General features: G+C 43.2%; 2 protein-coding genes across 7 annotated transcripts in view; both read left to right on the forward strand.

Moving 5' to 3' along the window:
- The window catches only part of CENPE (centromere protein E), a 79,633-nt gene extending 77,635 nt beyond the window's left edge, over positions 1-1,998 (forward strand). For all 5 annotated transcript variants that reach the window (XM_019526088.1, XM_019526084.1, XM_019526087.1 and 2 more), the window contains 2 exons: positions 220-479; positions 1,617-1,998. In XM_019526088.1, coding sequence (XP_019381633.1) covers positions 220-479; positions 1,617-1,714 — 358 coding nt within the window. In that variant the 3' untranslated portion in view covers positions 1,715-1,998. The remainder of the gene's footprint in view (positions 1-219; positions 480-1,616) is intronic.
- Positions 1,999-5,271: 3,273 nt separating this feature from the next.
- The window catches only part of BDH2 (3-hydroxybutyrate dehydrogenase 2), a 34,071-nt gene continuing 22,678 nt past the window's right edge, over positions 5,272-16,664 (forward strand). Inside the window, exons 1-5 of one of the 2 annotated variants that reach the window (XM_019526089.1) lie at positions 5,272-5,362; positions 7,835-7,940; positions 10,317-10,395; positions 13,850-13,946; positions 14,796-14,904. In XM_019526089.1, the coding sequence (XP_019381634.1) occupies positions 7,869-7,940; positions 10,317-10,395; positions 13,850-13,946; positions 14,796-14,904 (357 nt within the window). In that variant the 5' untranslated portion in view covers positions 5,272-5,362; positions 7,835-7,868. Of the gene's footprint in view, positions 5,363-7,794; positions 7,941-10,316; positions 10,396-13,849; positions 13,947-14,795; positions 14,905-16,664 lie in introns of both variants that reach the window. The other variant, XM_019526090.1, reaches the window with a different exon arrangement.

Genomic DNA, 16,664 nt, shown 5'->3' on the forward strand with positions numbered 1-16,664 from the left:
TTTTTTTTTGGCAGAACATCTGGCATGGGGATTTTAGTTACTTTGACTTTGTCCCTTCAAGTTAAGATTGAGGAAATCATTTGGCACTGTAAAGAAGCTTGTGATCATATCTTTGGTTGCAGGAGCTTCCCACTAGTGCTGCCAAAGTATATAACCTTCATTTTAAAAAAAGCTTGTAAGTTTCCAGATTTTTCACTGTTCATCTTTCTCCTTTTTAAGCAATGAGCATCAGCTGAAAAAGGAGCTTACAAAGTGGAAAGAAAGAGCACTAAAACTGAGAGAAGTGTCTTCAAGAGGTGTTTCTCAGGAGATGATTCCAAGGTCTCCAAAGAAGACAGCATCTCTTCCTTGTAAAGAGCAGATACTTTCTCCCAAGGAACACAATTTACAAGCAATTCTGCCCTTGGATACACCAAAACCTTTGCTACCGACTTGCCCCACAAATTTCTTCGATAACTCCAACTTAGGCACGCTTATAGGTATGTAATCCAATACTGCACTGCTCGTTAAAGGAATTGCCATGCAAATGTGTACTTCACATAAAATGATTTCAGTAACGTAAATTTGTCTCTGTTTATAGAAAAAAGGTTTAGGCAGGCAAGGTTCTTTGGGTAAATGTGATATCTAGAAAAAGCTTTTAAAAATTGTAATTGTTTTTTCTTAAACAGCTATTCAGTGGGATGTTAAAGGATTGGCTAGCAAAAGCCACAAAGACTCCATAGTTAAGTGCCTACTAACTGCACCAAGAGACTAGTATGCACAATTTTAGTATTTGTATTCTGGAAGTTGGGTTAGCTTCTCCTTGCAATGTAAGTGTCGATGACTGGCTAGTAAAAATTATGGACAGACAAAATATTTGGCTTCTGTTTTTAATTTTATTATTATTACTAAACTTCTATATAACTTAATTTCCCTTATTCTAGAAAAGATGAATATTCAGAGAAAGCTACTCGCTAGTTCCAGCCATATGACTTCAGTGAAAACATTTTAAGTGAACTTCTCTCTACAGGCACCGGCCCCTTACCTTTTTAAGATTAGTCTGGTATCCACACTGTCAGTCTGCTTTTGGCTGCAGTGATGGTAGCCTGGAGTGAGTACACGCGTACTAAGTCAACTTAAAGCAGACTTAGTTGAGTCTGCTAAGTTAGGTCACATTGGAGTGTACACGCATACAGCTCCTTGACATGGTGGCAGCCATCTTGTGAGCTAAGTCGACGTAACTAATGCAACTCAAGATAATACACCTCGGAGTTGTATTATCTTGTGCTGTATTTGTCAACTCTGCTTTACATACACATGTACTCTTAAAGTTAAGTTGACTAACTGTCAGAAAGTTGGTGTGTACGCACTCCAGGATAGTATGTATACAGGCTCTTCCTCACTTCCACCTCAACCCACTGCTGAATTTCAGGTTCCAGTCTATATGCCAAGATCAGAGTTGGGCTTTGCCAAAGCTAGAATTTAGAGGTTGGGACCAGTCAAGCTGTCAAATTCAGTCACTTTGCCTTCTAAACCTCTAGTTGGGGGACAGCAGTTGTTCTTTATGGGTCTGTTAAACTGGGTAAGTTTTTTAAGTTTAACTTACTGTAATTTTTTTCTTTTTTCATTTTGTATAGATGCACGACCTGGAGGAATAGAGCCTACAGAGGAACAATATAAGCACTGGTTAGGAGTTTCAGAAAAGGATGAAGCACCTGAATGTACAACCCAATAAAGCCCTGTACCTTGTTCTTGCCAGTGAATAAAGCCAGACACTGCATATGTAGAATATACGTGCTGCAGAATTAGCAACTGGATTTTAATCTCAAACTGTGGGAACAGGCTTCTAACATTATCTCACTTCTTAGGGTAACTTTGCTGTCACTACTTTTTGTATTTAACAATTCTTAACCAAGAGCTGGTGTTGCCTACTTCCAGCTGAGGCTGTCTCTTACAACTGTTCTTCATTACCTACCTTGTGGTGGCAAAAATGAAGCCTGCAAGCTAAACAGGAATATAGAATGGATTGCAAACCAAACTGCGTTTTCACTGTGAAACTTATCAGTCTTGGAGACTAATGCTGTCACTCCTACAACAACCCTCCCAACATAAACTTTATCTCAATCTTTATCTCCCTCTTTACCTCCCAATCTTTATCTCAGTCTGTTATAATAGAAAGAGCCCTACTTTTTCTGCTACTTTTTTTCTACCTTTTGAGGAAGACTTTTTTATGTTTTTATATCACTTTGTAAGACTGGGGAATTGTATTCTCAACTTCTTTTAACCACTGTCTTGAAAAAATAATGGATAAACTGCTAGCATTTCATTTACAGGAGCATGCAATCAAAGTGCAGATATGAGATTTTTTTTTTTTAATGAAGAGTAGAGCCTACTGTGGTTCCAAAAATAATTTTGTAAGCTCTTTTTTTTCCTCCCCCTGAACATGGCTATAATGAGTACAGAGCGGGGGAAAATTGGCTGCTTTAATGCTTATGCTGCTTGTTTACAGTTCTAAACTGCAAGACTGACCTATATCTCACCATTGTGATTAACTGTCGGGGTCTGTCTCTTTGTATCTCAGGTATTTAAGAATGTTCTTGATTTAATAAAGTGTTAAATGTTTAAACAATTTTATTTGTCAGGCAATACTCTTATGTAATTTTAGTGAGGTGGAGATGGTACAGATGGTAGGTCTCAGTGATAGTGGTTGCTTAGTTGATGTTCTTGTGGGGAAGAAAATCCACAATAATATTCCAATTATTTATAAAGTAACCATATAGGCTGTTCTGTTACCATTACAAAAAGTTGATTCTGTGCATGAATCAAGACCAACAAAATTGCATACAGCTCTTATTTTAAAAAAAGGTGGGGGGAAAGAATATGTGAAGTTATTTTGGCAGTTTTAGTACAGCCTTACATGTCCCAACAACTGATGCTTTGGCACTGGAGCTTTGATTAACATAAACCCCGTGTACTATGTAGCCGTGCTGATAGTAGGCAAGATGCTTGTCAGTTTTATAGCCATCTCATTAAATTTAAAACTTCACAGCCTGCCCTCAGCTATGCAATGGGCTGCAGTACCCACTTTCTCAAACATGCTCTATAATCTAAACTTTCATAGGGGAGGCAGAGAAAATTCTACTTACGGTTGCAAAAGAACCATTAAAATTATGTCCACAGTTTTAATGCTATCTTTTGAACCACTAGGCAATCTGGAACATATATGAGAGATCTGAACTAAACTTCATAAGATCTTGCTTTTGTCATCAAAGGATAATCATTTAAATTAAGACACTTTGACTGCTGATCACCTAACAGAAACAGCTTAATTTTTGTTTTTCTTACCAACCTAAAGTGCCTGCAATCGCATCACTCCCAAAACTAACCCTCCCCTTCTGCCAAAAGGAGTTTGATTGAAGTTTTTGTAAGTATCCCTTTTCTGTGCAGAGGGATCCACTGTTTGGAAGGTGCTGCTGGGTTGATTCCCACAATACCTTAAATTAGAAGCTTTGTTTTTTGTTGGTAGAGTTTCTGTTGCTCTTTCTCCTGTTATACTGTTTAGTAATTACTACAATTCTGCTTGTTCTTCTGCCTTCACTTTACTTTGATTTACTCTGCTGATTCTTAGTGACTACATGAGAGAAGCTGTGCAGCATAATGAGAAACATATTTTGATTTGTCTTTTTACAAAAAGCTTTTGCTTCTCTCCAACCCATAGTCTGATTAATGAATACCAAAATTCATACTGGAATCTTTTTTTTTCCCCCAAGGGAGACCAAAACATATAATAGCTTTTAATGCTGGTCAGTGTCACTTCAAAGTGTTGCCTTGGGCTAAGCACAGACATCTGGGGGGAGGTTAAATCAGGTTAAAAATGGTCGCCCAATTTAAACTTAGCTTGTCCTGATGCTGCCCTTACACTTACAGACCTGGTCTGGGTGGCCAGCAGTCAGTGTAAACTTGTAACTGTGCAAAAGTTCCACACAAACTGGTCTAAAAATTGCAGAACCCAGTTTAAGATAAACCTGGATCTATGTAGTATCAAATGTATTCCATTTTTAGGTCAAACTGGTGCTTGGAACTTCTGTATACTTTCCCTGCGCAGCCCTGGGGCTAGGAAAACCCAACCACTGGTCCCAGCCCAGGGCTGCTCTTTTCACCCCCCTCCTCCACCACAATAGGCTTTTTTCTTCCCTTGCTCCCCACTCTCTTCACCCTAACCAGCCAAGCCTCTCACCCTGATCCCACAAGCCACTCCAGGTGCAGCCAATTTTATCAGCATTTGCTGCTGCCAGAGCTGAGCAAGTAAGTCTCTGATGTGGAGAGGGATGGGGGTGTAGGTTCGTTGTAGGGAGGGGACCCCACCCCATCTGTGGGTTGCACCTGCCCCCCCATCTCTCATGGGTCACCTTTTCCATGTGCCGCACCCCCCATCCTGGCTTACCCACAGCCATTTTGAACCAATTTAACTTCTCCCTAATCCCCCAAATGTCTGTACTTAGCCTTGACAATTGTTTGCTGAAAGCTGCTACAGCATTGCAAGAATTCTTCTGGTGGCATGAGCTGAAAAATATTCTTAGCCTCTGAAGTCTTCAGCAGTAACTGTGGGCTGCCTCCAAATTCCATAAACAGGAAGTGTTACTTATTTGTGGTGGATGGAGGAAAAAGTGCTGATAGGAAGTCATTAGCTAAGAACTCATTCTTCTAGAAAGCTGATCTACAAGAACCAGAAAACTGGCCACTACTCAGCAGAAAAGCAACAGTACTAACTCAAATAGCTAAAGTGTTTGAACAAGCTTTCCCAGAAAACAAATACGTTTGTGACTGGGAATATGCTTACTTGCTAATTTTTTCCCCAAGAGTGCTGTCTGGATATTAAACAATCTGGTGGAGTATCTTTGGATGCAAGATCATGATGAGATCAGATAATCTTGTCCTGAAAGCATCTGAAACTTGATGATGCTATAATTTTTTTCATGTCAGAGGTGTAAATTTTGAGGACTTAACTGTTCATATAAGAATAGAGATAGACAAACAGGTAAAAACAGTTGATCGGGGGGAAAAAAAGTTGACTCCATGTTAGAATTTTATTATGTATGTGGATGTATACAGTTTCATTCACCACTGGGTTTTGCTGATTTTTTCTTCATGCATAACTGCCAGGTAATGTTGACTTTTCCTCTCCTCAAGCGGAAAAAAATGCATAACTTTTATATATCCCAAGCCACGCTAGATGGCAGCATCTCCATGTTGCAACAGGAACTGGGATGGTTTTTAAAGAAGTTCAGCTGAACTACAAATCCCAGCAAACACTGAAATGCATGCAACTTCCTCAAGTACAGAGGCCTAACGAACCTCAAGAGCTGCCTCCCTAGATTTTGAGGTGGGTAGCTGTCCTTTTCTGTTTCATCCTACTTGTGCACAGAGATACTAATGGGAAAGTTATGATTAAGTTCTAGAGCAATTCATTCAGGGTACACTTTTGGTTTCCCAAAGGTTGGGTCTTAAGATCAGTGGGATAGTCTCTTACCAGACTTGCCTATTTTAGTAATGAAGATGTGGTGTAAAGTATAGCCTAAGTTGAAAGCTTAAGTGTTTGGTAGTATCAGTTAATCCCTACTAAACATGGGCTATAAAAACTGTCATATAATTAAAGACCTGTATGTCTTGTGGCTCATAACAGTTTTCTGGAATTAGTGCATACAAACAGAAGTACTGTTGGTGAGATTACAGTAGGATGGACCTGGCTGGGAAGTTGGGGAGCAAAATGAGAGCCCAGCCAAGTAAACTCAGCCAACATAAGCAAGCATGTGTAATCATTTTGTAAGTAGCTGCTTGTGATGCATGCAAGCTGCAACAGAGGGCAACAAAGTCCCATGGACCTGATTTTAGTAGAAATTGCACCTTTCTAACACCTTGGTAAAAGGCTTTCGTACACCTTGGTAAAAGCTGTGCTGAGAAGCGGCTAATTTGCCTGTGCCAGCCTAACCAGGCGAGCAGTTTTGACTGTTCAGCTCGTCTGTCTGTTCTCAGACTTTGGCCTCTTTAAACCTTACCTGCAACCCAGACTGTTGGGTTTTTTTTTTTTTATGTTCAGTATAGCAGAGTATCCATACTAGAGCCAATCAGGGCCTTTTCTAGTAAATGTTTTTGTTGAAACTGAAACTTGTCATGGGAATATACCAGTTTGGAAGAAGTTTTGTTGTCAGAAGTTTCTCTGAGCCAGTATGGGACCTCTGTTTAAAACCATAGAAACCGCATCCAGAATAGAGAATATTCTGGAGTTTGGCCCTCTTGTCTTGGATGTGGGAGATTCAGGCTTAACATCTATGATTTAAGTCAGATGGAACAGGACTTTAAATACGAGTCTCCTGCATATCTCACAAAAGCTCTAACCCGAGCCTTGTGGATACTCTGGTCAGTCTCCCTGTTTTTTCATAAAAACTAAATGTGTTTTAGCTTTCTTAACATGATGTAGAGTGGTAACATTATTTTAAATCTCAAAGTTCTGTGAGATGTGAAAACTATTTCCGTCCCACCCACCTACTCTGCATATATTTGCTGTTTACTATTAAATCTCATATCTCATAAAGTGATAATCCACTATGTACTTTGCTAGGTATGTTTTGTTCTGCCCTTGAGATTTATCTGCTTATAGCAGTAGTCACCAACCAGTAGATCACAATCAGCTGGTCAATTTTGTGGAGCCTCTGACTGTCTGTCTCAGTCCCCCATATAGGTGGAGGGAGAGAGAATTATTTGGCAGGGGCTAATCACGTGCATGCATTCCACCCCCCCTCCTCCACCTGACAGGTCAGTCTGTGGAGGAGAGAAAGGGAGGGGGTGCAGATCAAGGTACCCACGGTGAGGAAGGAAGTGGGGCAGGGGCTGGGGTGAGTGGAACCCTGGCTGGTGGCACAATCAGAGCCCAGGTGGCTTGTCCAGGAGTGCAGGGGGACTCCTGCCACTGCACCCACCCCAGTGGAGGCCTGGGGGGCACCTGCCCCCTGATACGTGTGCAGAGTGGAGGCTGGCATGTGTGCTGGTCTCTGAGCCCCAAGCCCCACTGCAGCTGCCCCAGGAGTGGTGAAGCACCAAGTATATCCTGCTGCCGGGGGCATGGCTCAGGCAGATCCTGGTTTGCACTTTAATTCAAGACGTGATCTTGTGCTTAAAGTTGGAGACCACCGGCATATAGGGATAAGCCTGGCCTTCATTGTTTCAGCTTTTTATTTCAGAACTACCATTTCAGTACAGGTTTCCCTCGCTTTATGCTGTGCATGCATTCCTGGAAAATGGTGCATGACTCGAATTCATATAAAGGGGAACCCACTTTACAATGTAACAAATAGGGATACGTTCCAAGACCTTGACTGTACTGACCCCCAGCCCCATTTCTACCACTTCGACAAGACAATTTTGGTACTCAGCAACACCAGACAGTACACACAAGTACAAAGCACTATCATAATGGGGATGGTAACTACAGATACATGTGTCGCAGACGAGTGAGGAGCACAGATCCACACAAGACGATATTTTAATGTGTATCATTCCCACAATGCACTGTACAAAGCAACTGACTGTGGGCTTCCACCACACCAATTGCATAAGAGTGAATTTACCTCGCATATAATGGATTTTTGGTATAAAAGGGTTATTACATAAAAGCAAACTTGCACATACAGGTTTCCCTCGTTTTATGCAGGTTCTGTATTTCCTACCCAGAATTAGGGCATTCTCCAGCACTTGTTAAAGGAAGATGCTCAGTCATCTGTTCAGCTACAAAATGTATTTGATGGTTATTTATTACAGCTGATCATAACTTGCCTTCCTGTTTGGAAGGGCAATATCTGGCAATATCTGTTTAAGTATCTTCAGGATCCAGAATGGGCCGGCTTGATGGGAAGGTCATATTGGTGTCTGCAGCAGCACAAGGGATTGGTCAAGCCACTGCTATTGTAAGTCTGGAAATATTTGTCCTTTTTTCCACTGTATATTCCTTACTAGCTTTGCTGTGATGACTTCTCCATTGCCATCTCTACTGAACAACCTTTATTAATCACGAATAAATTCCAAATGAGAGAGAAGCCAAAAATACCCAACTTTCCATGGAAAGCACGTGAAGTATGACTGCTACACCATAAGAACTTCATTTCCATTATGGAAAATTCATTCAAGGTTGCACACTCAAAATTCCCTGTTATACCACAATTAGTACTGCCCTGAAAGACCTTCACAACTCACCTGACTGGGTGTAGTAGCACTGACATTGGGCTATGAGTTGACATTCACTTAGCAGACAGTTGCAGGTCTTCCATCTTTGGATGGTGGCTAGATCATAATTGGCTTTCAAAGATTTCTGTTGCTTTGTTTTTGAGAAGAGGAAAATACAAGATGATCTAAGCAACTTCCTTTCCAATCCCAAGATTCCCTCTTGGAGGTCAGATAAGTTGTTAATACTGCTAAAAATCACTGTAGGAACAGAGTGAAATGGAATTTTGACCCTTATGTACTGTGATACTTTTGGTGGGAGTGGTGGGGCTCCATGTGGTGGGGTAGCTCATAAAATACCACAGTTACAACATCCAGAGTAAGGCAAGAGTAGGGTGCCTCAAAATCCTAGCTCCTGCTGGCTTGTGGATATTCCTTGGTTGGAGAAAGTCAGGGTGATGTCCCTTAGCCAGAAACACGCCCTCACTGAGGTGTTAGACAGTTCGTTGCTCTCTGGCAAAAGCTACAACCATCAAGGCACTGAACATCTGGCCCCTCAGTCTCAATCGTCTAAAGGGTGGGTGGTAGGTCTAGGGCAGCCTCCACTCCACTCCTCCATACTCTTGTCTAGGCATACACATCAAAGGTCTTGGTATGATAGTTGCAGGACTCTGTTCAAGTAGATTTATCAGGCACCTGACTAGACTTCTTAGACCTCCAAAGTGGTTGCCTACTACTGTGAAACTGTATAACGAAATGCAAATCAGTTCCAGATATCCTGTATTGAACCATTGCTTAAGAACAACATTCATAAGGAAGACCTAACTTACAAAATGGGTCTCTTTCTTAAAAAGTTTGCTTTTGTAAAATTGCAACAAGTTCCGGATGAGAATGGTATGTCTGAGCTTTCTAAAGACAACCCTCAACAATAGCTGAAATTACATTATAGGCATTTTTGTGGTATGGGGTCCTTGAGAAATTCTTGCTTTTTTTCTGAGGCTTCAAGGCACCTTTTGACAATAGATTACTCTGTTGGCAAAAAGTAGCTATGCAGCTAAGGCATAAAGTAAGCTCTCTCTCAATGGATTTTAAAGAGTACCTTTTTTAGGGGTATTGCTCAAGATCAAATACCTGGCTCTGTGTGCAGTAAATAGTGGGAAGAAAAGTTGTTGGATAATGCCTTCTTTAGTGTTTTGAATAATGAACTAGGATTTAGCTTATACAGAGCTGTCACTTTCCATAAATAGTAGAGCCAGGTTCTGCATCTTTGTTGCATTTAGCTAACAATGGGTGCCTCTTCACATGAAGTTAATGTAACACAGTAAACTCTGGAGCAGTTCACACCAGAGTTAATGCCTCCTGGGCACAGTGTCTACACATACACACAGGACAGCAGCACTTTGAGCTGGGGAAGTGCACGTTCAGGTTGGCAGCAAGTGGAGGGGCGGGGGAGGGTGCCAGCCTCAGGCTCCAGGTGGTGGCATTGGGCAGTGGAAGGGCTGGCTGGGGCATGAGTGCCAAACATTCAGAGCCGTGGGGCTAGGCGGCAGGCAGGTGTCTGGTCCTGTGCTGCCTGGGCTGACCAGGAGCAATTTATTCCTGGGTCAGCATTTCCACGTGTTTCACCACTGTTAGTACCATCTTTTGGTGGAATTATTTTCCCAGACTATACTATCTTACAGCTCAGTTAATTTACTGCACCCTAGTACCGGCATGTGTGTAGACAGTGTCACTTTGGTGTGGAGTGAAGTCAACTCTGCAGTAAAGCGCACATGTAGATGCACCCACTGTCTTGTAACCTGGTCCTACTAATCTGTAAGACAATGGCTAGTGTACATGCTGCCCTTATCAGCTATTATATATCATATGTCATGCTCCTTATACATGGTCAGGCAATGAGACCTACTGAGTTAATTATGGACTCTGGTTTGGAGAGAGGAATCATCAGTTCTGTAATCATATCACATGTGTAACTGTCTAATACCAGAGTGTTTGGAAATGTAGCCTTTTACTGTTATTTACCCAGAAAGAAAAGCAACCTTTGCTCTATTGGGTTAGTCAGCCTTTATTGAAATTTCAAATAGCCAAACATTAATTGTGTACTTTTTACTTATGATTTTAAGGCTTTTGCAAAAGAAGGAGCCAAGGTCATTGCTACAGACATCAACGAGTCAAAGCTGTGGGACCTAGAGAACTATTCTGGTAAATGGTTTACAGCAATCATTGGTCCAAGTCTTCAGTAGTTTTTAAGCTGCTTATCAAAATCTCATTTAAGGGTAGCCCAGAATTATAAAGGTGGCAGAATGATTTAATAACAGCCCCTAAGTGCTGATAGCCACTTTTTTTGCTGTAGCACAGAAAGTATGGGGGCTTTATGTCCAAGTGCTGGTATTCCACTGAAACAGCATTTCAGAATGGAGGTTGCAGGTAGACAGATTAACCCCAGCTATCTGACCCCTTTAGCACTCTCGAAGAGGTTAATTGCTGCTCTGCCTTACACTACTGTTCATTTTACCTATGTAATTTTGCCTAGGTCAGTGGGCTAGCTGTCAAGTGCTGTTTGTTATCAGCAGGAATTGTTCTGTTTGAACTTTGGGGTCACTAGTGCTAAAAGCAAGAAATTCTACATTGTTACCTGAAGGCCTAGCTCAGGAGTGGGCAATTATTTGGGCAGGAGGGTCACTTAAGGAGTTTTGGTGAGCTGTTGAAAGGCATGGGGGCAGGCAGGCTCAATTGATGCTATCCAGCCATCCAGGACATCCACCCCTCACCCACTGCCAGGGGCAGTGGATGGAGAGGATGTGGTCTTTATGGAGACCAGCCTGAGATCCCCATGGGCAGGGCACACTTGGCTAGGTAGATGGGATGAGGGCTGGGGCAGGGCCAGGGTTGCGATTGCAGGGCAGTGACTGTGTAGGGACAGGACCTAGGGTAGAGCCATGATCCACTCCCCACAGGTCCTTGTGATGGGTGCTATTTTTGCAAGTAGAAATGTGCAGGCAACAGATTGCATCTCTGACCTTAGTCCCTGTTACCACCACCCCACAATCCTGGCTTTGATCCCAGCCCCCACCACCCATCCCATTCCCTAGACACCACTCCCTATCTGCCTGGCCAAGCACACTGTGCCCACAGGGATCCTGGGCCAGTCTCCATGGAGACCCAACCTGTCTGGTGCCCCCAGCAGTAGATGCAGGGCGGATGGGCCCAGGGCCAGATAGGATCAATGGAGCATATGGGCCAGGTCTAGTGGTGGCACTGAGGCAGCAAAAAGGAGCCACCACTGCAGGGGCTACCAGGATGCTGAGTCCAGCTGCTGCGCTACTCCCATTCTGTTGTACACCCCGGGGGCAGCAGGACTAGCCACATGCTCCATGGCCCAGGTGGCCCCCTGTTCCTTGGCCAGATGAGGCCAAGAGACCTGCCATGGGCTGGATAGAATCCCTTGGTGGGCCAGATCTGGCCCGTAGGCTGTATTTTGCCCACCCCTGGCCTAGCTTAATTAGTTGTTAAATAAAAATAGTGTTCTGTTTAGGGAATTTAATGAATGCATTTAGAACTATGTAATATGGTAAGTAGTAAGAATTGGTGTACCTTTTAGAAAATAATTCCACTGTCATCAAATTGGTCCCTATTTTGTTTGTATAAGTTCTGAATTCTGAAAGCTAAGACTTGTCTCCATCTGATATCACACTAGTATGCTTCCATCACTGACAGTCACAGACTTCCTGTAATGGATCCTTAGTTACAAAAGTCACAAGCTGAAGGAAATTGTAAAACAAGTTTATTTTAAATCTAAAAAAAAACTGCAAGCAGGATCCATTTCATCTACAATGAAGCAGAAGGAAGATGCTTAAAGTCAATTTAGAGAATGCAATTGCTGGACTTTATGTACCTCTATTGCTTTTAAGTACAGGAACTCAACATAGGCAGACTCTGGGTGATTCTTAAACACTTTAAAGCAGAAGTGCTCAATCCCTGCCCCTGTGGGCCATTGCATCTGGCCTGTGGGGCTCTCCATGGGGCAGGAAATTTGGCAGTAGGGGAGTAGTGGCCATTAATATAGTCGGTCCTGTCCCCCCCGGCCAAATTTCCCAAACCACAGCTGGGTCATGCAGCCTCCCACACATCTGGTTCCTGATCTGGCCATGTCCCGACCCTCCCATGGGGCCAGGTTGGTGCTAAGCCATGCCCCTCCTGCCACAGGGCTGAGCTATGCCTCTTTTTCTCCCTCTCCTGGGGAACTGGACCACATTTCCTGCCCCCCATCTCTGCAGGGCTGGTTTGGGGGTGGGCCATGCCCCCTTCCCCCTGCAGGGGCAAGGTGCACCCCCTCCCCGTCAGGGCTTGGTTGGAGCCCCATAGGCCAAGCCACACACCCCCTGCCCCTTCAGGTCTCCGTTGTGGCTGGGCTATCCCCACTCATCTGCATGGCTGGGGGATGCCTACTGCACCTACCCTGGTGCCCAATTTGAGGCAGCCCACGGGACCTGGCCCACAGACAGATGGGACACTGCCCATCCCGCCCACCAGGGAAAAATGTTGAGCACCACTGGTATAAAGAGTTTGTCTTCATCTGAGGAGTATTTGCGAATCCTTAATTTAAGGAAAGTCATTTGCTCTCACGTACTCATGAGCATAGCTGAACCAGTATCAGGAGATAAAATCAAACTATCATGCACTCCTATCCTCAAAAAAGGAGTTTCAACCCCATGATCTGTTAAATCTTTACTTTTTGAAATACTAGCAATATGGGACTGAAATGAGCTGGAGCAGACACTCCACTGTTCAAGTTAGTTGCCTGCCTGGAAAGAATTGGCTTCCTTGCTGGCAAATCTCCCAGAAGTACTTGATGCCACACAGATGTCACCCTGGCTCATGAGGTACAAGTGTATTTCAGTGAATACTGATTTAGCAACTAATTCTCCCATTGGCATTAGTCACTCAACCAGGTTAGTTTCACAGCTTTCATTAAATTGTATGCATTTGGGTGTGGATGATTAACGTCACAAAGTGATTACATTCTCAGCACAGGAAATGAATCATGATAACTTAATAAGCTATAAATGTGAGGCTCTGGAATGCTGTATGGCCTATGGCGTGTTTTATTCTAGGGCTTATTTTATTTGTTAAATTCTGTGAATTTCAGCCAGTGGATGGCGCACCTGTGGCTTGTATATTGAAGTAACTGTGGCCCCTGGCAGACATTGTTACACTTAAGATTAACTAGTTAATCACATTTTATCTTAAGTAATAACCCAGCCCCACTTTTGTGCAATTAATGGCATAATAAAATAGAATAAACCACAAAACTATCACACAAAACATGTACTAACTTTGTGGCTGGTTCCTGTCATGCCTTAAACTGAATGTGTGGCCAGCACCAATCAGCTGATCACAGGCACACATTGGAGTCTTTTGCTTCCTTGTGATTCCATGGCATAGAGTAAATAGCGTAATTTTTGCATGGTAGACTTGGAATTTCATGGAATCTTTTCATTTTATGGTAGCATTCAGAAGGGACTGGCCCTGGTGAGCACTCATTGACTTTAATGGCAGCTGCAAAATAACCAGGTTTTCTCAAATCAGACAATTGGTCTTTAACTAAACAAAAGTGAAATAAAATCCTTTTTTTTTTTTTCCTCTTTTTAAATAGGCATCCAAATACGGGTGCTGGATGTCACTAAGAAGGAGCAAATAGAAAATCTGGCCAAGGAGATTGAGAGAATTGATGTTCTTTGTAATATTGCAGGGTAACTAAATCCTGTTTAAAATTCCTTCTTCTTCCACTATGTCTTTTTAGTGTAGCTGATCTATTTAATAACTGTTCGTTTTGGGTTTGCCTCACAGAATCCTTCATCACAATTGTCGGTTTTGTGGGTAGTTTCAGTAGAAAGTAATGAGGGAGACAGGTGGTGGAAGAGACAGTTGGAAGATAGGTAGTGGGGGAGAGTTTGGTGGTGGGGGGTGCGTAGAAATCAAGCAGCTTCACCCCTGCCCTTTGCCTCCTCCCTCCCACCCTCAACATATTTTGCCTCCTGTAGCTTCTGTCTCCCCCTGAGTTTTTGGTCCCTCTGCCCGCTTGCTGCCTTTTCCTGTCCCACCCCAACCAACGCTGCTGCTAACGCTTGCTCTAGCAGGGTGTAGCATGTTCGTGTTCTGGCCCCAGCCTGGCCCAGTAACAGTGGCAGCTCTGGCTGGGCCCTAGAGCTGAGGTTCAAGCTGCCACCCCCACCACCACTGCTACCAGGCCAGGCAGGGGTTGAGAGCAAGAACATGCTCCATGCCCCAGACTGCAGCAGAGCCCAGAGCAAAGGTAAGCAGCTGGGGCTGTGGGTGGGGGGGGCCTGTGCTGTGCAGGGCAGAGGCCATATCGCAGCAACTGCAGCTTGGATCAAAATCACAACAGTACCTGCCCCTCTGCTGCCTAGTACTCGATTCCAAGATAAGGGTCTTTTTCCCTATGTTATATTGTGGGGGGGGGCTTTGTCTTGGAATCAGGTAAATAAGGTATTACTGACGAAGAGAAGGGAAAAAATGCATGCAAATCACAGATATGTAATGGAGGAAGTAATCCATTGTTCTTTGTGTGATTAATCCAGCTTTGTCCATCATGGAACCATTCTGGAGTGCGAAGAGAGTGACTGGGACTTCACAATGAGCCTCAATGTTCGCAGCATGTATCTAATGATCAAAACATTCCTTCCTAAGGTAAGGCTCTGTCTCCAAGATCCGCGTACTCTGGCAGACATGCTATATTTAGAGTAGGATAGGAGTAGATAATGTTAAAGAGACTGGAGGTGGAGTGAAAATGCTGGGATGTGGCTATAGGGCTCTTAGGGCTGCTTTAGCAGATTTCTTCTTTAGACTTAGATTTCTGATTTCAATTGTGAATAGTATGTAGAAGTACATGTGGGGAGTTTTTTTAGGCTTGTACCTAAATCAACTGTTCAAACGTGGAGCACAGAAAGATGTCATGGTAATGCAATACCACACAACATGCATGTAGGCAAAATTATTCAAGGTAACTAGCCTCCTGCTGAGGATATTCTTATAAAGGTATTTATAAGAATGATAATATGCTACTTATGGGAACAATAATCCCATTAGATAAATGGAGAGAATTTTCCTGTCTGATTATATAATAGCAAAGGATACTTTCTGAAAGATACTTCACAGCCGATAACCATCTGGGAAGTATTTACCAGAAACAGTTGTGACACTTAAGTAGCCTAAGTTGTCACCACGTGAACAAGATGGTATTTCAGTATGATACTAGACCCTGATCTTCTCAAACCCTTGGTACCAGCTGCCCTACACTTCCAGAAGTGGTTATATTGAATTTAGCTGCCTCAGTTCTCAGGTTGTCATGTCTAAAGGAGACATGACTACCAGAGGTGAATTCCTAGCACTTTCTGACATTGATCCCTTTAAAGCAAGAGTGCTTAAACCCCAGCCCGTAGACCAGATCTGGCCTGCAGAGCTCCCCTTGGGTCTGAAAATTTGATGGGAGGGGACCAATGGCAGTGTTAATTGCCACTTCTCTGCTGCCAAATTTACAGACCTATGGGAAGACCCATGAGCTAGATAGCATGGCCCTGCCAAGGCTGCATGGAGCCCAATCTTTGCTTTTGGGTCCCCATCACATTTGCAGATTGGCTCCATGCCACTCATCAGGCCCACAGAGACAAAAGACCGAGTACCACTGTTTTAAAGAATACCTGAAACTGGCCATCCCTTTTTGAAACCATTGTTACATAGCAGCTAGCTGTGCCTCTAACTTGCAACGTCAACTTGGGTCATCTGCTCTGAAGCAGCACTGAAGAGAGGACTCTAACTAAGTTCCCCACACCCTGGTTGCACTTGCCTGATTTCAGGGGGGTGGGTTCTAAATCTTGTCCCAGAATAAGAAGGGCTTGAATGAAGGAAAAGGAGTGGGTTGAGTAGTGGTGGTAACCACATTGGTGTTGGGTACCTGGCTGGGGAATCAGTAAGGTAGTGGTGATTTAGGGAGTAGTGATGAGAAAACTGGGATTTACATAAATGACAGCTCTCACATTCATCAAATGCACTCATCCCTTGACTCTATGGAGCCACAGGCTGTAGATGAATGCTTGCATACATTCAAGGGGTGTGTTATAGCTGAGGAGCACATGCTCTGCTGTGTGGCGTGTGTGTGTGCTCATACATATGTATTAATACCACACCTCACTAAGTCAACAAGATACCACAAATGTAAGTATTTATTACATATACCCAGCATTGTCCTAAGACTAAATAGCCAACCTGGGACTGTGCAGAGGAAGCAGAAATCCTACTGCTTAGTAAGAAAGCATTTATTTATTTTTTAAATCAAATATAAAACTTATTGCTGATGCCAGTGATTTTATAACTATTAGTATACAGTAGCTCTTAGGACAGTGTTTCCTAGACTGTGAGATGCATCTCCCTGGTTGGAGGCATGTGTGAAT

This window comes from Gavialis gangeticus, unplaced genomic scaffold (assembly GCF_001723915.1).
Source record: "Gavialis gangeticus isolate Ggan-Ray unplaced genomic scaffold, GavGan_comp1, whole genome shotgun sequence".
Classification (NCBI taxonomy): domain Eukaryota; kingdom Metazoa; phylum Chordata; order Crocodylia; family Gavialidae; genus Gavialis; species Gavialis gangeticus.